Source organism: Rhagoletis zephyria, unplaced genomic scaffold (genome assembly GCF_001687245.7).
Source record: "Rhagoletis zephyria isolate East Lansing unplaced genomic scaffold, Rhagoletis_zephyria_1.1 Rzeph_scaffold_08435, whole genome shotgun sequence".
Lineage (NCBI taxonomy): Eukaryota > Metazoa > Arthropoda > Insecta > Diptera > Tephritidae > Rhagoletis > Rhagoletis zephyria.
Window position 1 is genome coordinate 2,631 of NW_016165515.1, and position 19,572 is coordinate 22,202.

Genomic DNA, 19,572 nt, shown 5'->3' on the forward strand with positions numbered 1-19,572 from the left:
ATGCATAAATCCCTCGAATAATTGATTCTGAAACCGACCACAACCACTTCTTCTGGAATTCACTGCGAAATGAATTTCAAAACGGTTTTGTACAATTTACTTTTTCTTTCTGGTTGATTTTCATCGCTCCATTACTTTATTCCCTCATTTGGTTGGATTCTCTTTTTTTTACGAACCTTTGCAATTCTCTATTTATTAATGTACATATGTACATAATTTTCTATGACTTTGTTTTATAGGCGTTTTCGCGTCTTCTGACGTTACGTTTTGGACCCTATTTCGTTTCGGTAGTCTAGGTCAGTGATGGAAAAGCAGGCACAATAGTGCCATTTTTGGCATTTTCATTCTCAGAGCACTTTGCCAAAGAACGTAGATAACAAGAATGGACAACTCGTTATAATTGTAACGAAAGTGCGAAACAGGAGCGTGCCTTCTCTTTTGCACTAGTGCGTTTTTGATTGGATGAAAGGGGAAGGCACGCCCCTGTTGCACACTTTCGTTACAATTATAACGAGTTGTCCCTTCTTGTTATCTGCGTTCTTTGACCCAAGTTTACGTGATCTACAAGTTACAAGCGTTTTCAGCATTTAACAGTTCATTATCATTTACGGTGTAATATTAATTATTATACACTGAACTATGAACTATGAACTATCTGTACTAGTATCTATAATAATAGACAATAATTTGCAATGTTTTTACACTTTTGCAATTAGTTTCGGGCACTATTACACATTCATGACTTGCGCCACTCTGCCATAGTACGGGTGTTGCCCCTTTCATACCACAGTAATTTTGTTACAACTCTGAATCAACAAAATGCATGCTCCTTCTCATTTTCAACCCTGATCAGATTTTACCCGAGGAGTACTCAAAAAGGTTTATTACTGTATATACTGTGCATTCAACTTTGATGAAATAAAACGAAACGGAAGCAACATTAAATCATAACAAAAAAAAATAAAAGAAAAACGATATTTTTTTTCTAAATACAAGTCCACGGTGAGAAATTAAATATATTCCAAACTGGTAGAAATGTCCGTGCGACCGAAGTTTGCTGGTACTGGCCTAGAGGAAGTCAATATTCCAGGGCAAGCATATCTCCGAGAAGCGCTTACATCATGCACCGATCCTCTAAAGGCGATTGAAAGCTTTCAGGTTTGTGTTTGCTACATATGTATTTGACACAAAATACTATCTCGAAAATAATGTTATTTGATTTGTAGCTGGAAAATGGTGTGCTTTTACCGTCTTTGCGGCCGATGTTGCCACTTTGGATTTGCATGGTGTGCGGCGTCTGGATTTTCACACTTCGCTCATGGAGGTAAGCAAAACAGAATTTGGTTTCTTTTAGTGATTAGTGATATTTATAAATTCATAGGAGTTGCGGGAAAAGCTGATTGCACATATTAATGAGTTGGGGCAAAAGGATCCGCGTGAGCGTGACAAAAAATTGAAGGAATTGTTGGTAAAGAGTTTTCCCGTTGTCAGGGTTAAAGCGCTTCGACCAGTAGTAATGGCGATTTTACGAAATACCCAACATATTGATGACAAATATTTGCGAATTTTAGTACGCGATCGAGAACTCTATTCGGATACAGACACGGAAGTAAAAAGACAGATTTGGCGCGACAATCAATCTCTATTCGGTGACGAAGTTTCGCCACTTTTATCACAGTACATTCGTGAGAAAGAACATGTCCTATTCGATCATACAAATTTAAACAATCTTTTCTTTCACCCATCGCCAAAGGTGCGGCGACAGGGTGAAGTAGTGCAAAAGTTGGCGAATATGATAGGGCAGAGTGTGAAACTATACGACATGGTATTGCAATTTTTACGCACCTTGTTCTTACGAACCCGCAATGTTCATTATTGTACTCTTCGTGCCGAGTTGTTGATGGCACTTCACGATTTGGAGGTTCAGGAAATAATTTCCGTGGATCCATGTCATAAATTTACTTGGTGCTTGGATGCTTGCATTCGCGAGAAGAATGTTGACATAAAAAGATCTCGCGAACTGCAAGGTTTTTTAGACAACATAAAACGTGGACAAGAGCAGGTTTTGGGCGATTTATCGATGACGTTATGCGACCCATATGCTATCAATTTTTTAGCCACGTCAGCAATTAAAATTTTACAACATTTAATTAATAACGAAGGACTGCCTCGCGATAATACCATTCTCATCTTATTGCTGCGTATGCTCGCCTTGGGATTGAGTGCGTGGGTAATGATTGATTCCCAAGATTTTAAGGAACCAAAACTTGACTGCCAGGTTGTTACAAAGTTTTTACCTGCGCTAATGTCACTTATGGTGGATGATCAATGTCGTAGTTTGCATTCGAAATTACCTCCAGACGAGCGTGAATCTGCACTTTGCACGATTGAGCACTCGGGGCCGCACCAGATGCCGTTGAGGCGTATATTCAGGAGAGTTCTGTAGCCAGCATATTGGCGATGTATTACACTTTGCACTACGGCACGCCTGAAAGATCGTGTTGGCGTACTGCGCGTTTTAGCAATATTGTCTGCTTGCAAGGATGACCGTGCCTACGAAGATCCATTCCTACATTCACTGTAAGTAAAATAGACATATAATTAATATCAATCATGAATGTTTGCATTAATTATTTATCAAAATATAGTTCATCCCATAATATAAACCAATATAAATCAAAGTTGCACACACAATATGAATTTCCCGAAAAATTCAAAAAATTATCATCAAAATTAAGATTTGTATCAGAATTTCTAGAAAATTTTCGAGTATGCAGTTTTGAAGCCCAAAATGCAAGTTTTGGGTCGCTAATAATTACCGTTGATTTTTTAAGAACTTTTATGTGAAGGTCTTTTTTTTCATATAACGCTTGATCAAAACTTATTTAATTTATTTGGTTGATATTATAGAATGAACTATATTTTCGAATACCGTCGTTTAAAGTAAAAAACCGCGTATCAACAAAATTAAAACCGCGACGAATGGATAGAAAGGATTGAACCAAGAGCATTGAGTGAGCAAATCCAATTTTTGGCAGCAAATGTCAGTTACGCGGCTTTCGCGGAGTGACGATATGCGTGTTTTGCACTTTAAACGACGATATTCACCCTCATTGCGAGAGTCGTGTCGAATGAAGTCGTTTTTCGAGAGCTCGAATCGTTCGTATTCATTCATGTAAAAGTTTCACGACTAGTTAACGAAAAACTGCAGACACTGCATACGTTTTCGACGACTTTTGTCGTTTACTTATTTCACCACCGACAGTAGACAATGTCAGATGTTGTCGAGCATCGTTACTATTAGCTATGCACATTAATTTAACGCACATATATCGCCTTTAGTTATATAGGCTCAGTTGTTTTTGCAGTATTAAGAAAATATTTTGCATTTTTTAGTTGGAAACTTCTTTAAAGTTTTTTTTTTTTAATTCAAGCCTACAATTAATTAAATGCCGCAGTAGTTATTTCTTAATTCCATTAGGTTTTTAGTTGATAAGTTGTACAAAGTAGGATTTTCAAGAAAAGGAGATAGTGCTTATTTATATTACGGTAACGAACGATATGTGTCTGGATATACATATACTATATATCCATCTCAAATCAAATTAATGCATTGAATTTTTAGATCGCATTGCTTATCCCAATGGCGGAAGAATTTTCCACTGAAGATTTTTGTACTACGCTCTTCGATGAATTCCTCTTCGCTGGACTGACACGCGATAATGTTACGAGGCATATGTTAAAGCTGTTGTGGTATGTGCACAATAAATTGCCTACCGGTAGATTGGCTACACTCATGAAGGCTATTCAACCCACAACTGGCCATAACGAAACGGTCCACAAACTGTATGAAACACTCCAGGAACGGATCGGCGCGACTATGCACGAAGGTCCAATACCTGAACAACAAGAAATAGATTTTGACTCACCGCTGAAAAGCGTACCCACTCCTGGTCCTGCGTATATGCAGTGAGGTGATGAAGCGAAATTAAGACAAAAACATACATAATTTTTTCTTTGTATTTTTCTTTATAAATTATAAAATTTTTATATTATGAATGTATGTACATGCAATAAAAAAAAAGACTTGTACGCTTGCCAAATTGGTGGAAAAACGTTTTCAACTCGATCTAGCACTACATTCAAAAATACACCAATTAACTTGTTAAATCGGGAAAATCAGCTCGCAAACATGTTAAATAAAATGCAGTAAGTTAACTTGTTAAGCCAATTAACATGCTTGAAAACAGTTCAGCGCAGTGTTGTATACGGAAGATTCCGATAAAGATTTAATGAACACGGTTGCTTTGAATTGAACATGAATTACTTCGAAATGTACCAAAGTAAATTCGGATATTTTCTGCGTTTTCTCTATACTGAGATTAATAGCTATAGATAATACAAAGTACGATATGTGTAGCCATGGTTACTAGACCAGCATCTATGTAGACACTAGTCCCCATACATAATGGCGCTAGGACTCATAAATTGTATAGCCATTCGTGACTGAAGGCAAGGAGATACAATGGGAAATAACTAATTAAATTATCCAGCACAACTTGCAGAAGAGTAATGAACGGCTAAGCACCCGCTACAACAACAGCAACAAGGGAGTAATGAAAAATTTTCTCTCAATACAAAAATTAAAAAGGTAAGCCAACGCTTAATTTTAAAACTTGAAAGTTTAAGATGCTGCTGATCACAGTTTTTTACATGCAATTGCGTAACAACTAAGAATCAAAATGTAAAGCTATGTATATATTTCAAAGTAAAAGAAGCTATACATTTCAATCAGATCAGCTGTTTTTCTTGTAGAACATTTTTACCAGTAAGAATAAACAACTTTGGAAGTGTTCGCTTATATGAACGCCAAATCTGATACTTTTTGATAATTATCAGGTTTTTATTGTGGTTTTTGGAGATTCCTCTGCCAAATATAATTCTGGGTCGTTCCGGTTACGTAGGCCCGACTGTCGTGGGAACGAATTTACAGGTTGTCGAACAGGCTACTTGTAGCAGCATAAACAATGCCCAAATGGGGAATAACTCTGTGGTGGCAGTCCTTAGGCAAATACACGTTCCACTATGTGTTTCTCCATGATTTGTTAAAGATTTCTAATACAACTCTGTGCTGAACTTGTTTTTAAATTTTTCAACAATAATTGCATGGTATTTAACCTGTTTACAGGCCGACTTTGGTCGTTTATCGCACTATAACGGTTGGCAGTCGTGTTTGTTTCTTTTTTCGTCNAAATACACGTTCCACTATGTGTTTCTCCATGATTTGTTAAAGATTTCTAATACAACTCTGTGCTGAACTTGTTTTTAAATTTTTCAACAATAATTGCATGGTATTTAACCTGTTTACAGGCCGACTTTGGTCGTTTAACTGGTTTAGGCCCATTTAACGTTTAATCGCACTATAACGGTTGGCAGTCGTTTGTTTCTTTTTTCGTTAACAATTCGAAAATATACAATGCCTACATTACATCCCTTGATTTCGACAAATTTGCCTCGGTTTCCATATTCGTATTTGGAGGAGTCGTCATAACGACATCTGTGACAACACTTGAACCCGGTCTCATACAAAACTCGAACAGCTCGTGATATTCCATGTACAACCGCTGCCATTTTACATGCGGTTTAAGTGTATTCAGCACGTTCTCTAATAATTGATGCTTGGGCACTGCCTTTTGTTTTTAAGGATAAATATACATTCATATGTATGTACACATTAGAATTGATATTGTTTTGAAAATTACAAATTACCAGTATTTTGTGATCGAGCCCGCNTACAACCGCTGCCATTTTACATGCGGTTTAAGTGTATTCAGCACGTTCTCCAATAATTGATGCTTGGGCACTGCCTTTTGTTTTTAAGGATAAATATACATTCATATATATGTACACATTAGAATTGATATTGTTTTGAAAATTACAAATTACCAGTATTTTGTGATCGAGCCCGCCATTACGTGATGAAGAGCCCAGCAAATCATCCAGTAATATCCTTAAACGCTGTTCAGTCCCGCTAAGCGCCAGCTGATACGCGTACATGTTGTACCAGAAAATCAATTCTTCGGGGNCATTTTACATGCGGTTTAAGTGTATTCAGCACGTTCTCCAATAATTGATGCTTGGGCACTGCCTTTTGTTTTTAAGGATAAATATACATTCATATATATGTACACATTAGAATTGATATTGTTTTGAAAATTACAAATTACCAGTATTTTGTGATCGAGCCCGCCATTACGTGATGAAGAGCCCAGCAAATCATCCAGTAATATCCTTAAACGTTGTTCAGTCCCGCTAAGCGCCAGCTGATACGCGTACATGTTGTACCAGAAAATCAACTCTTCGGGTGAATTAATGGCTTCTGCTATCATAAGTTGATTTTCTATAAAATTCAGTTTGGCACTGGACTGCCAGTCCTGCATATTCCTATAACGAACAAACAACTTTAATAAATGGGAGGTATTAGCTGATCTGCTAAATACACAGAAAAAGAGAGCATTTCATTTATTCAGCAGATAAGAAATTCATATGACTTACATATCTACTGAAGTGTTCATGGCAGCAAAAGTATTGGTTGCAGCTTGTGTGGAAATCAATGGATATGAAAAATAGTTTTTCTCAAAATCTTTAGGAATCGTGGTTTGGAGACCATGACGTACTAGAGGATCCTTATTATTGAGTACAAGCCATGATTGCAGTTGCGGCGAATATGAATAAGCACTACCATTGGCATATAAAATCATAGGTATGCCGTCTTCTGTGATATTAAATTGTACAACCGTGCCTAGCTTTCCGCCAATATCATTACAAGTCGTTGATAAAAATATACGCCGCTCCTCAATGTGCCAGATGCGTAAAGTGCCGCAATCTGTAACCACACCAACCAAGCGACCACTGGGACACTTAAATAAGAAAACGAAAAATGTATATTACAAGAATCAACTTAGATATGTATTAATGAGACAATGCTTCTGTTGAACCAAGACCCCAAAAATTCCAGGGGATCTTAAGGAAGTAAGTCGTATCATCGCAAGCGACTAGAAAATTGACTGTCAAAAACTCTTCGAGAATTGTTTATGCTGTTACAACAACTACAAAGATAAAATGCTGTCTACAGTGTCCTGTGTCCTTTGACGATTCCTAATTGAGATTGATGAGGAATGGCTCAGGCCATAATGAAGTTGTGGCTGTCCTAGCTAGTTCGTACACTCACCTCATTTCCCTCTTCACCTCTATGTGCTACTCTGAGAAACAATCATATACTCTCTTCTCAAATACTATTGTCCGATAAGACGACTTTTAACACTAAATGTACAAGCCGTCTGGGTTTGTCAGGATAAGGTTAAGATTAAAGTCTATTGAATTAAATATAAATCCCCTTGAATATTTTTAGGCGCATACCAGTGTTGACAAAATGTTAATCTGATTAACGATTAAAAATAAACCATTAAAATGTTAATCACGATTAACGATTAAAATTAATTAATCGTAATCAACTGTACGATTAATGATTACATTTTTGAATTGTTAATTGTCGGTTGTGATTACGATTAATTAATTTTAATCGTTGATCCAATTAGAAAAGAAAATCTTATTATGTTCCAGTTGGTCCGAATTTGAAACCAAACACCAGTTATAGTAGTTATTTTGTGTTTCACGTGAGGTTTTGGCTGGGTTGGTGTTGAACTCCATCTTAGAACACTATCCTTTCGTTAGGTGCAGTCCATTTTGAAAGAACTGCTCTCGAACTTCCCTCTAGTTATGACTATGTCATTAGCATAGCATATAGTCTTAGTGGCTTGGATGTAGCGGTTCTCGCTTCTCCATTAACTTTTTCATACGACTTATCGACGTGAGGGATTTTGTTAGTGAGTATTCTCTACTTTCAACCTCTGAAACCTATGATGGAGTCATTATGGGCTGTTGCCTTGTATGTTGCCAACAACGTTTCTTTATCTTTGCCCCCAAGTGCTGCCGGCCAGCGACTTGAGGACATTGTTGCGGCTCTGTACTTTGTTGACAATTGCGGTTGTATGCGCCGAAAGGAGAGCAGACTGTCGAAGGTAACTCCGAGGATTTTTGGGTTATTCACCGGCGGTATTGTTAGGCCATCGACATGAAGACCCAATTGCAGTCTGACCTCCTTTGTGCAGGTGGTGAATAGGGTTGCCGAGGATTTCGCAGGGGATAAGGCAAGGCTCCTAGCAGTGAAGAAGCGAGAATGTTCGGCGAGATAACCGTTTACTTTGGAGCACAAGTCATCAATTCCATTCCCAGACGCTATGATCGAACAATCGTCAGCATAGGAGACAATAGTAATACCCTCTGGTGGTTGAGGAAGCTTTGAAATGTAATAATTAAACAGTAGTGGGGACACCCTGTGGTACCCTCTGTTTAATTTTACGTGGCTTACTAGTTTTGTCTCCGAAATAACCGAGTGACCACTGGACCGATACCGGGTAAAAAGTCTTTAGCCAGCCATCAATCCGACAGAGGCGGCCTAATCTCTATGGGTTTTACTTCTAGTTTTTGGATGGAGAAATAGGGACTTTAAAGGCAAGAATCCAACTACAACCGAACCTACAAAGATGCATATTTATGATGCCCCTGCGAAACGTTGCATTTGACGATTTCATGAAATTTACTTACGAAAGTGCATTGAACCGCAGCTGAACTTATACTTATAACGGGCATTTTGGCTCTGCCTGTATGCATATCCATCAAACGCAATGTACCATCCATACTGCACAGCATCACGTGCTTATGGCAAAAATTCAAATTAACAATTGGCGAACCTTAAAAAAGACAAACAAGATAAGAGTTTTCCGAATTTCTTAAAACTGCATCCAATACAAACCAACTAAAATTTCCCAAAGTTTTTCTATCTGAGCCGGCCTTTGTATATTGTAGCCGGTCACTTTTGCCAAAAACCCACTACCAGTACCTAAATACCCATTGTGAACATGAACTCTATGGTCTAGGGCAGTTTTTTGGAATTCACATTTTGTGTTGCTATTAATAACCAATTTTGGACCAGTAGTAGAAGCTTGGTATGGCTTCACAGCTGTGGGTAAATGATCAGTTGCCAAGGTGGTTGCTCCGCTGAAGGGGGCGCTGGCAGATGACTTTGAAGTGACAATGAGCGGGAATGTCTTCACAGAACTATTTTCCGCTTTTTGCGGCTGTAATTTTGCAGCAGATGATGTAGTTTTTATAAGTCGGGCATCCAAGCATCTAGAAAGTGCGTTACATAGGCGAATGAGATGATTAATTCAAAATTGTTAATTCTTACATTTCTTGGGCCTCAGTTATCGTCGGTTTGGCAAATGTGCTCGTTCCTGGCGGATTCACTTCTGCAGATATGCTTGCTGTCGTTATTGCTGTTGATGTATTGGAATTCCATGCTGTTACAGCTGTAGAATTCGATACAAGGTGCGACGTGTTCGGAGACTCACTTCAATTTATATGATTTATTCAAATTTCAATTATTATTAACAAAGAAATTTAGTGCGCTCTTACCTCACATCTTGATTAAGTGCTACAAAAACTGGAGTAATGCGTCGTTTTCCGTCAGCAGTTCTAGTTTCTGTTTGTTTCCTAACTGCATTAGTATTGCTTGGCCGCACTTCGCTTCCTGTTGAACACAAATTTGTAGAAGGCAATTCGGAATGTCCGTTCGATATGGCAACCAACGCGGTTGGCTGAGTAACGTTGTAGTTTTGTTTACTAATATTTGCTGTTGGCAAGGTGGGAGGCATAGGCTTCTCTTGTGTCTCGCCCAGAAGTTCGGGATTTTCAATCAGTATGTCAGCTCCACCACTAGAGCCGTTTTCAAGGGTTACACTTTTTCCGTATGTTTTTTGAAACAACGAGTTCTAAAAATATATGAGTTATAAAGATTTGAACAACTTTGATTTTCTGCAAACCTTTTCTTCATCTGAAACAGGAGTTCCAAGTTCGCTTTCAGAAAATTGCAAGCAAGCCACTGTTCCATCGCCACTACATGCCATCAAAATACATTTTGCTGGTCCCCAAGAAAGATCCAATATGCTATCACTGAATAGATCGTGTATAACGACTAATGGTCGATTTAATGCAGTCATCCAAACTGATAACGATCGATCTCTCGAGCCCATCGCCATACAACAATACTGAAGTTTTCTATCTGCGTTAGATGCCTGCCTTGTCAAGACTGTGTCGTGGAACCGAACGCATGTTACAGCTTTTCTATGACCTACAAAGTCTTTGTCACATTTCCATCCCTCTCGTTCTATAATGCGTGCAGTAGGGCCTCCGCCGTTCATAGCATGTGCTGACACTAGGTACAATCCATCCGGGGACCAAGATAACCGAAGTATATGAGTGGTGCCGCCGCAACCTTTAAAGGGCTCAGTAATAGTGCTGCTACAACTCCAATCACTGGTCTTCCACATTTTAACACTTCGGTCATCACTTTGAGATGCCAAAAACTTCCCCAGGGGATCCCACGCTACTCCTTTAACCAACCCAGTGTGGCCCCTCAAAGTTGTAACCATATTGGGAAAAGATTGTACATCCCAGATGATGATGGTATTATCAATACTACAACTGGCTAACCATCGTTCATTAGGAGACCAAGCCAGGTCAAGCACATCCCCTGAGTGCCCACGTAGAGTAGCCGTACATTTCCATGATTCGGCATTTTTTTGAAGACCTCCCGTACCGAAAACTCCACTTGGTCCCTAAATTTTTTCATTTTTAATTGGGGACGAAAAATAATCATTATTTTATAAATTTGAACTAAACAAATCAACAAGTCGTAAAGCAGTTTTAATTTTCCTACTGCAAGTTACAATTTTTTTTTTTTCGAGTTCAATAAAGATTAACGATAATCTGCATTATCCTGAGTTTCGCCCGAAAAAAAAATCACCCGAAAATTTTTATTCCGGCCATAGTAAATACATGACTTTCATTTTACCCGAACCGGTTTACTTTTCCCCTTTTGGTCTCCATGATTTACTATGGGCGGATTTAAAATTTTCGGGTGAGCGAAAAAAATAAAAATCATAAAATAATCATTAACTGTAGGTAAATTTTTAAGTTTTGAAATATCACAGCTAAACGACCAAACACGTAAGCTTAATTTTGGCCCCTAGATTACGATGCCGTTTTCAGAAAATCCGTACCATGTCAAAATTTTGAGATATTTAGGAGGGAAGTTTTAGAGCTCTTACGGTGAAATGTTCGGCGCTTATAACACTGTGTTCAGGGTTTGAACTGTTTTTCTAAGCAAAAGTTTTGATATCAGATCTTACTTAATCAAGACCTTCTTAGTTCAATGGCGTCCCTCGTTTACCGAAGGAAGCTCAGGATAAGGCTGAATGATTATTCAAAAACCTCAAAACCTATACCACAGTACATTTAAGGTACCTAAAATTTTGTACCTACTGCATACGATATAAATCAAAAATTTAATTATGAACTTTTAATTATGGACTTTTACTTAGTTACGGCGTTTTGTATTACAGCGGCGATGTGAGATAGGACCTTTTTAAATTAAGGTAACGATATGTAAGCTTTCAATATTATTGTACCTTTGACATTCTCCAAATCATAACCAATTTATCATCCGACCCCGAAGCTAGCATTTGACCATTAGGTGACCAACGAACGCAATTTACACATGCCAAATGATTGTCCAATTGGCATAGCATCTTTGGTACGTTTTCATCCTGTTCTACTTTTTCCGATAGTACTGGTAATAAATTCCATATCACGACACGCCCGGAATCCAAGCCCTGACCGCCAGTGGCAAATTTAAGACATTCCTGGTGCACATCCACGGAGAATATTGGCTTATCTTTAGCAGTGATAAAAAAAAAAAATATTTATATAATTTTTTCATTCAGATTTATTCTCAAACGACCAGCAGTACAAAAGATCATACCGTCATGATGCACCCAGCTAGGTTTCAAAAGTTTCATTAAACCAGATAGGTTTTTCTTGGGAGCAAAACTTTTTTATTTTTTGGTAATTTGAAAAGTTTTACTTAATGTAAGAGCACGTATTTTTTTGATAAATTTTCGTCTTGTTTGTGTCTTGTCTTTTATTGCAAATTTCGATTACCTTTGCACTTGCATTCTGTTTCTTTTTGCGTTTTGCGCCTTTTTCATTATTGTCGGTTTTCTTTTATACTTTCAAGCGTTCTTTTTGTTTACTTTTTCTTTTTCATCACTTTTCTTGCGAACAGTGTGACCAGAATGCCCATGCTATTTTACCATGATCCAACTACACAAGATCTGACAACATGAAGCAAAAGAAAAAAGTAATTTTCTGGCTGACGTAGCGGTTTGATCACAACGTAAGCGGTTTGAAAATAAAAAGTTTTGACTTTTGTTAAATTTCTCTCAAGAGGCTTGTAACCAGTGTTGCCATTGAGAATTTTCAGAAAGTCGCAGAAACGAGGTCATTGACGAAAAAAGGGTCAACGTATAATTTTTGCTTTTCTTTACTTCTTATTTGGCGCTTTATTGACGCCAAGTGAAGCCAAGTCCTTCTCCACCTTCTTCCTTCGCAGTGGGGGCCTCCCTCTTCCTCTGCTACCACCAGCGGGTTCCGAATTGAATTCTTTCAGAGCTGGAGCGTCGGTGTCGATTCGAACGACATGACCAAGCCAGCGGGGTCGCTGTTTTTTAATTCGCTGCCCTTATGTCCATGTCGTTGTAAAGCTCATACAGCTCATCGTTCCATCGTCTGCGGTACTCGCCGTCGCCAACGCGTAAAAGCCCGTAAATCTTCCGCAAAATCTTTCTCTCGAACACTCATGCTTCTGCGCCATATACCAGCATGGGCATGATGAGTGACTTATAGAGCGTGGTTTTCGTCTTACTGGAGGTAAAAATTTTCAACAGCATGGTTCTGTTAACATTTCTAAAAAATCTTTGAAGAGGGGTAAGAGTCGCTCACAATTTTGGAAAAGAGTCCAAAAATCAAAATTTTCAAAAAGTCGGGTCAAAGGGTATTGGCGCTTAAAAAGCGTCAAATTGCCCCTTTAGTCGCACAACGGATTTTTACGAATATCGGCGTTATTATTTAACTTTTAGCAAAAGCTGGTACATCAAAAGATAGAGATTCAGATTATAGAATACAAACTAATTTAAAATGCATAATATGCCTTTTTTCAAGCTCACATGCAAAGCATTCGCATGTGAACTACAAGTTTTGACAGATGTGTGAGAACGTCACATAAGAATATAAATGGAATTATTTGCCTTTGCGAACGTTCACGTTCCCGCTCGCATTGAACTGTATAGCAAGCTTATCAGAACACAAACGGCTTGAAACAAAGGGTTTTTTCCGCTTGGTTTGTAAAGCCCTTTGTGTAGTGTATTTCGCCCTTAAAAAAAACCTCCAACCATCTTGTGTTGTCAAAATGCACTGCTTTAGCTACTGCACTGCTTTATTACCGTCAATACCATACGCGCATTTGACAAATAAGTGGAAAATGCTCCAGGAATCTTGGCCATTGCTGAAAATTTTTTATTTGGGATAAAAGTTGGTTCTATTTTTAGCTAAATATAGCAAGTAAAGGTAAATTGTTAAGGGCGATTGTTATTTTACTGTTGTTTGAATGAAAACGAACGGAAGTTGTGTGGTAACCAACTCGCAACAAAGTCAGCGAGTACCGAGTGGCTACATTGCACTGGCGAGGAGAATTTAAAACCGAGAAACGAAACTATTTAAACAAAAACCGGATCCACTCTTTTGCAAAATGCAAACCATGAGTAAGTCCAATATATCCACCCAAGACTAAGCTTCCGTTATATCTGCTATCAATAATTTTAACTGTGTAGAGCGCGAGCGTAAACGCTATCAAAAGGATACCGCACCAGCAGATGATATAATAACTTTAATACACTTGGTCCGCCAAAATCCCGCACTATACAACTACAAGTTACAACCAAATCAAAGACGGCGGATTGATGTATTAAACGGTTGGGCAGACATTGCGGCACAGATCGGAAGTAAGTGGTAGTTAACAGTAATCCAACCATTGTTAAAGTTGTCAATCGTTCCACAGAATGCTATATAAATTTTATTTTTTAGACAAATATACCNATCAATAATTTTAACTGTGTAGAGCGCGAGCGTAAACGCTATCAAAAGGATACCGCACCAGCAGATGATATAATAACTTTAATACACTTGGTCCGCCAAAATCCCGCACTATACAACTACAAGTTACAACCAAATCAAAGACGGCGGATTGATGTATTAAACGGTTGGGCAGACATTGCGGCACAGATCGGAAGTAAGTGGTAGTTAACAGTAATCCAACCATTGTAAAAGTTGTCAATCGTTCCACAGAATGCTATATAAATTTTATTTTTTAGACAAATATACGGTAGAGGAATGCCGGCGCAAGTGGAAAAACTTAAGAGATACCTACCACCAATACCGGCTGCGCAAGCCCAAACTTGGCGACGGATTATCCAAATGGCGGTATGCGAAAGAATTAGAATTCCTTTCCACCGTATATCAGCCAAAATTAAAATCCCAACGTCACCAAAATTACATGATGGATACACAGCGCTCCGATTTGCACGATCTTGGAGGTGGTGTCTCAACACGCTTAAAGGAAGATCACATCGAGGGCAGCATTGTGCATCATTCGAATTCGGGCATTACTTTGGTGAACGATGATGAGACATTTATACTCACCACATATGAGGAGAGCGTTGCTGATGATGTTACCACTATCGACCATGGCGGACACGAAGATCCAAGCATATCTTCTCATATGGAATTGACGCATGATGATGATGATGATGTCGAAGATGTGCAGGAAATTGTTAAGAACGAACATGGCTCTTCACTAGATGACGCAAATGGTACTGAGGTCCACTATGAAGAAGTGTGCATGTATGAAGAGGCTGGTAACGGGCCCAGTGTCGATTGTGAAACTATAATTGGGGCAGGCGGAGTAGTGCGCAGCTCTTCGACAGATTCGAAAAATTTTACGTACGGAAATTATTTCGTATTTTGTTGAATTTAATGTAAAAAAAGTATCTCTTTTTTAACAGTTCTCATCATCACCATCACACTCATTCAACAGCCGATTCGTTCACCTACTCAATGAATGACTTTTGCATCGAGTCTATTCCGCACTTACCAAGTACAAGTGGTGGAGGAGGTGAAAGCGGCGGCGGTAGCAGTAATAGTAGTGTAATTGGTGGAACCAAGTTGAAAAATTTGGCAACATCGACAATTGTTACAACCCCTGTGGTTGTGAGCAGTAGCTCTACCAATCCGAATATTGCACAGCAGCAAACAGCAACTTCATCCATATTGCAATTGCAGTCACCTACTTCTATGACCTATAATGGACAGTCGCGGGAAGAGTTGGACTTGTTTTTTGCATTCCTAAAGCAAAAAATGCAACGTTTTTCAAAGGAAGAAATAACGCTAATGCAGGTGGAGTTTCTTAATTGTGTTCAAAAGCATGAAGCTGAACGCAAATACAACGGAGGTGGGGGAGGAGATTCATCAATACTACATCAGTAAGCGAAAATTTAATAAATTTAATGTTTAACAATTTGAAATTTTTATTGAAAATCGAAACATGTACTGTGTAGTTAAGAATTGTATGTAAATGTTGTGTGTATCTAATGCGCATCATAATGCTTCTGAATACTATTAAAATCAAATAATGAGCTCTTTATCAATTATTATTAATACATGTGGTATGTATGTTGTAAAATATAATGAAATATGAATTCTACTGCTTTAATAGTGCAAATAATACATACAACAAAATAGTGCTGGAAAGAAAGGTTTTTTGAGGCATTAATTATATATATACCGTACATATGCCATTTTTAACTGATATAATTTTGTTATTTAACCCGAAACCGCGATAAATCAGTTATTTTGTTAAAACGGTTGTATGGTGATGATAGCGTTTAAACGATGCCGTATCTATAGGTCACATTTTTAAAGTCCATTATAATTATCAATTTTCAAGGCATCTAATTCTCCATTATTTGTAAGATAATTTAGATTTTTTTTAATATTTCATTTCATTTTGATTACTTAGGATTACGATTACTGTAATTGTAATCCCGAAAATTTTCAGCATTACGATTACTTTATTTGTAATTGTAACATGCTTGAGTGCGAATACTTTAATTGTAATCCTTAAAATTTAACGATTACGACTACAGTAGTCGGAATCGTACTTTTTTTGATTACGATTATAGTAATCGTAATCCTAAAAATTTTAAGATTACAATTACCGTAATTGTTATCTTGAAAATTAGGATTACGATTACAGTGGTCGTAATCGTTAAATTTTTAGGATTACAATTAAGTTATAGCAACCATGCAATTCATGATTACGATTACAGTAATCGAGAAATTAGTTATGCTTAGAGCAAATATTGGTTTTAAGTTATGAACTCGCACATTTGTTTGAAATTGTAATTTTCTGCACAGACTCGTGGTCCCAGTATTTCCAATAAAGTTTGATTTTGATTAACGGTCCACCTTGATGTTGTCACCCAAAGGGCAGGGACCTACAGTTTTACGCCGACCCGAAAGGTGATTGCATTTTTAAGACAAGCTGTTTTTCATGACAGAAATACACTCGGAGGTTTGCCATTGCCTGCCAAGAGGCGACCGCTTTTAGAAAAAAACGTTTTAGGTTCTTTATTTTTTAATGCTGGGTTGAACCGGGCTTGAATAGAGGCCCTGCGGAATGGTAGTAATCAATCAATTCTTCATACTTTCGGGGAAAGTTACGCTCATTTATTTAACTACTAAACTTCTACAGAATAGCAGGAAATCGCAATCAACGTTTTCTTGATTACGATTACATTAATTGTAGTCATAATATTTTTAGGATTGCAATTAAAGTATTCATAATCGTAATTCTCATGATTACAATTACTGTAATTGTAATCTTAAAATTTTTGGTATTACAATTACGGTATTCCTAATCATGTTTTTCATGATTACGATTACAGTAATCATACAAACTTATAAATTTCGCGTCAAGAGTATTATCCAAAAGCGTATAATTGATAATAGTGAAAGTAAGAATTGATTCCGTTTCTAAGTTCCAATTTTGTACACAAAAAATAAATATTGTTCCAAGCGATAAGAAAGCGACTCAGGTAATAAGAAAACGACTCGCCCAGGCGAGTTGCCTTCGGCGGACGTTTTATTGCCATAAGCCCACCGACTTTGCAACCGCGGACGACCGAACATATGTATACCAACTTCAACAAATAATTTGCCACTTTTCATGAAGTTACAGGAAAAAAAAACTCCCGACTAAATCCTGTAACTTCTGACTAGGAACAGTTGCTCAGTTTCTCTTTCAAAAGTGTTGCCACTTACAGGTTTTATGTCAATAGGAACGACTTCCTGTAAGTTCTGACTAAATCCTGCAAATCGGACTGCTACTGGAACAGACTAAAAGCTGATTGGAACGGCTTCAGATGCACACGCTCGCGAACACCAGTTCCGCAGGGTAATCACTGCCGCAGCGACTCGCTTCATGCCATCCGGACGCATCGCGGAAAGCCGCCATAAGTCTTAAAATTTTTAAACGTAAGATAACGGCTAATACTTTTTTAGGCGTTTTGTGACTTGATCAAAATTCATTAGCATCCACTCGAAACAAGTAATTACATACTTTTCAACATGCATTAGCAGAGTGCACTTTTCTTTTGTTTTTTTGTTTATTTGGTTGGCATAAAGACACTAGGATTTTCACTAAAATTGTGTTAACCAAAATATAAAGTTTTTGCAAGGTTTTATCGAACTTAATGTGAATTTAAACATTTTTAAGATAAGATATGCATTATTTTTAAAAGGTAAATGTTAATTCACCTGCTTTATATATAATTCCAAATTTATGATATAAAATCCCCTCTACCAAAAAACTCAAATTGGGTAACGCCGCTTCGAATTTTTACAATTGAGCAGTTGTCAAAAATCTGCATTTTAATCGAAAAGTTGTTCACTGAAGGAACTACCTTCTTTTTTGCATTATACATTTATCCATCAAAATCGTTTGATAAAGTGATAAACTTTGGGTGAATAGATTTTCATACAAAGTTTGACAGTTCATTTGTCAAAATGATAAATTCATCATTTTATCAAGTTTATCAGCAGTTTATCACTTTTAATGAATACCCCTATTAATTAATATAAATAAAGTTAATAAATCCTTTTATTCAAAAAAAAAGGAAATGCGGCAGTTACTTTATGCGCTATATATTACATAATTAAATGAAAAAGCTGATTTTATATCACCGTTCTATTTTCACAATTGGCCTTAAAAACTAAAGCAACAAGCAGCGGGCTAAGTAAGACTGAAATTTCAAACTATCATTAAAAACTAACATAATTTATAGCACTTGAAAAGGAACGAAGATTTTTTTATGTTAACCTGGAAACTAAATTTCCCAAAATGTAAATAAAAAAGGTTTAGATATTTACAAATATATGTATCTAAAAGAGCAATTTAAAGTGTAGAGGATGGCTTAGTTCTTCGTGTCACAGACTACATTGAGGTATGCTTAGGTTTTAGCACTGGGCCTGAATCGCTGGTCATTCGCAGTAAGCTCACGACGAATGCCCCAAATCGAGCCCTGATTCGAGTTGTAGTCTATGTCTCGGCATTGAGTTTTGTTATGTACTCCGTATTGAAATAGATGACGGTAATTGTAATATCATCACGATACAAGCGCACTACATCCTGCGGCAATGAAAGATAATATGCGATTTTGGAGTGCTCAATGCCGTAATCGGTGCCACCTAACGCATTACGAATCAGGTGTGTGGCAGAATTCTGATCCAAAGGTTTACGTGCACGTCCAGCTCTACGAATATAATACGACAATCAAAAATTGTAAATTTATAATATTATTCTATTTACTTCCGTTCAGCTAGCAATTTGGATACTTCAAGCAATGTAACTTCTCCTGTAGGCAGCTTCATCGGTTCTAGCACCTTTTTTGAATTTAAATGTTCGCCAACTAGACTTATGACTTGCGATGGTGTTAAAAAATCCCACAAACCATCGCTAGCAATAACTAAAAACTTATCGTTTGGCCTCAGTATATGATGTTGTACTTCAGGTTGCGCTGTTAAGTAAGGCGGTGTATAGTAATGTGGTGGAACAGAATGCTCTCCAAAAGTAGGTACGACGTATTTGTCCATGATTTCGTTACTCCATTTGTAACGAAAGTCACCTAGAGCTCGTAAAGGAGCCAATTGCCCCAACAATCGCTCATTGCGTATGGCGGTGTCATGTTCCTCATTGGGGTGCTCTTCTAAGATACGTTGCACCTCTTTGAGATTATCGGCATTGTGTTCGGTATTCAATTTTTTCGCCTGCCATTGCCCTGTCTCGGGGCATTGTATGCCGAGAACTGCTCCACAATCGCCCGTGCTCGCAACATGCAAATCTAAGTGATCAATGTGGGCTACAACTGCCACAGCTCCTGAAATTTGAAAAAAAAAATAATAATATATTTGATATGTACCCATAAATTAAAACATATT

General features: G+C 37.6%; 4 protein-coding genes across 6 annotated transcripts; 2 read left to right on the forward strand and 2 right to left on the reverse strand.

Annotated features, from left to right (window-relative positions):
• The first annotated feature begins 848 nt into the window (after positions 1-848).
• On the forward strand, positions 849-4,791 carry LOC108375051 (negative elongation factor B). Its single transcript, XM_017631127.1, is given in 7 exon segments — positions 849-1,158; positions 1,227-1,269; positions 1,272-1,324; positions 1,382-2,402; positions 2,405-2,478; positions 2,480-2,584; positions 3,626-4,791. Coding segments are annotated over 7 exon segments (1,767 nt in total). The 5' UTR covers positions 849-1,035; the 3' UTR covers positions 3,974-4,791.
• Positions 4,744-12,186, reverse strand: Hira (histone cell cycle regulator-like protein). Of its 3 annotated transcripts, XR_001849124.1 has the most exons (12): positions 11,945-12,160; positions 11,592-11,857; positions 9,945-10,739; positions 9,538-9,893; positions 9,311-9,472; positions 8,876-9,252; positions 8,668-8,813; positions 6,556-6,920; positions 6,367-6,444; positions 5,947-6,085; positions 5,361-5,690; positions 4,744-5,178 (listed from the first exon to the last, which is right to left on the reverse strand). XR_001849124.1 is itself a non-coding variant. In XM_017631126.1 (11 exons), the coding sequence occupies exons 2-11, from the start codon at positions 11,709-11,711 to the stop codon at positions 5,481-5,483; spliced, it is 2,748 nt and encodes a 915-aa protein (XP_017486615.1). In that variant the 5' UTR covers positions 11,712-11,857; positions 12,124-12,186; the 3' UTR covers positions 5,272-5,480. The 3 variants fall into 3 exon arrangements, 2 of the variants coding, with proteins under 2 accessions (XP_017486615.1, XP_017486614.1); XM_017631126.1 differs by lacking the exon at positions 4,744-5,178 and having other exon boundaries at positions 5,272-5,690; positions 12,124-12,186; XM_017631125.1 differs by lacking the exon at positions 4,744-5,178 and having other exon boundaries at positions 5,272-5,690.
• A 1,251-nt stretch (positions 12,187-13,437) lies between these two features.
• Positions 13,438-15,729, forward strand: LOC108375048 (uncharacterized). Its single transcript, XM_017631122.1, has 4 exons — positions 13,438-13,781; positions 13,851-14,021; positions 14,391-15,018; positions 15,081-15,729. Exons 1-4 carry the CDS (start codon positions 13,769-13,771, stop codon positions 15,559-15,561), a joined length of 1,293 nt encoding a protein of 430 aa, XP_017486611.1. The 5' UTR covers positions 13,438-13,768; the 3' UTR covers positions 15,562-15,729.
• Positions 15,730-18,181: 2,452 nt separating this feature from the next.
• Positions 18,182-19,566, reverse strand: Pdp (pyruvate dehydrogenase [acetyl-transferring]-phosphatase 1-like protein, mitochondrial). The gene is made up of 2 exons (XM_017631123.1): positions 18,944-19,566; positions 18,182-18,887 (listed from the first exon to the last, which is right to left on the reverse strand). The coding sequence occupies exons 1-2, from the start codon at positions 19,555-19,557 to the stop codon at positions 18,674-18,676; spliced, it is 828 nt and encodes a 275-aa protein (XP_017486612.1). The 5' UTR covers positions 19,558-19,566; the 3' UTR covers positions 18,182-18,673.
• Between the last annotated feature and the right edge of the window lie 6 nt (positions 19,567-19,572).

Bases quoted from the DNA above. Each gene is read 5' to 3' on its own strand.
- Pdp (XM_017631123.1), bottom strand. From the start codon at position 19,557: ATGGGTACATATCAAATATATTATTATTTTTTTTTTCAAATTTCAGGA. The intron at 18,888-18,943 runs GTAAATAGAATA...TTATATTCGTAG, and splicing joins AAATTGCTAGCTGAACGGAA to AGCTGGACGTGCACGTAAAC.
- LOC108375048 (XM_017631122.1), top strand. The intron at 14,022-14,390 runs GTAAGTGGTAGT...TTTATTTTTTAG, and splicing joins CATTGCGGCACAGATCGGAA to ACAAATATACGGTAGAGGAA. The intron at 15,019-15,080 runs GTACGGAAATTA...CTTTTTTAACAG, and splicing joins ACAGATTCGAAAAATTTTAC to TTCTCATCATCACCATCACA.
- Hira (XM_017631125.1), bottom strand. From the start codon at position 11,981: ATGAAACTTTTGAAACCTAGCTGGGTGCATCATGACG. The intron at 6,921-8,667 runs GTAAGTAAATTT...TTCTTATTTAAG, and splicing joins CTGCGGTTCAATGCACTTTC to TGTCCCAGTGGTCGCTTGGT. The intron at 5,691-5,946 runs GTAATTTGTAAT...TAAAAACAAAAG, and splicing joins GGCTCGATCACAAAATACTG to GCAGTGCCCAAGCATCAATT.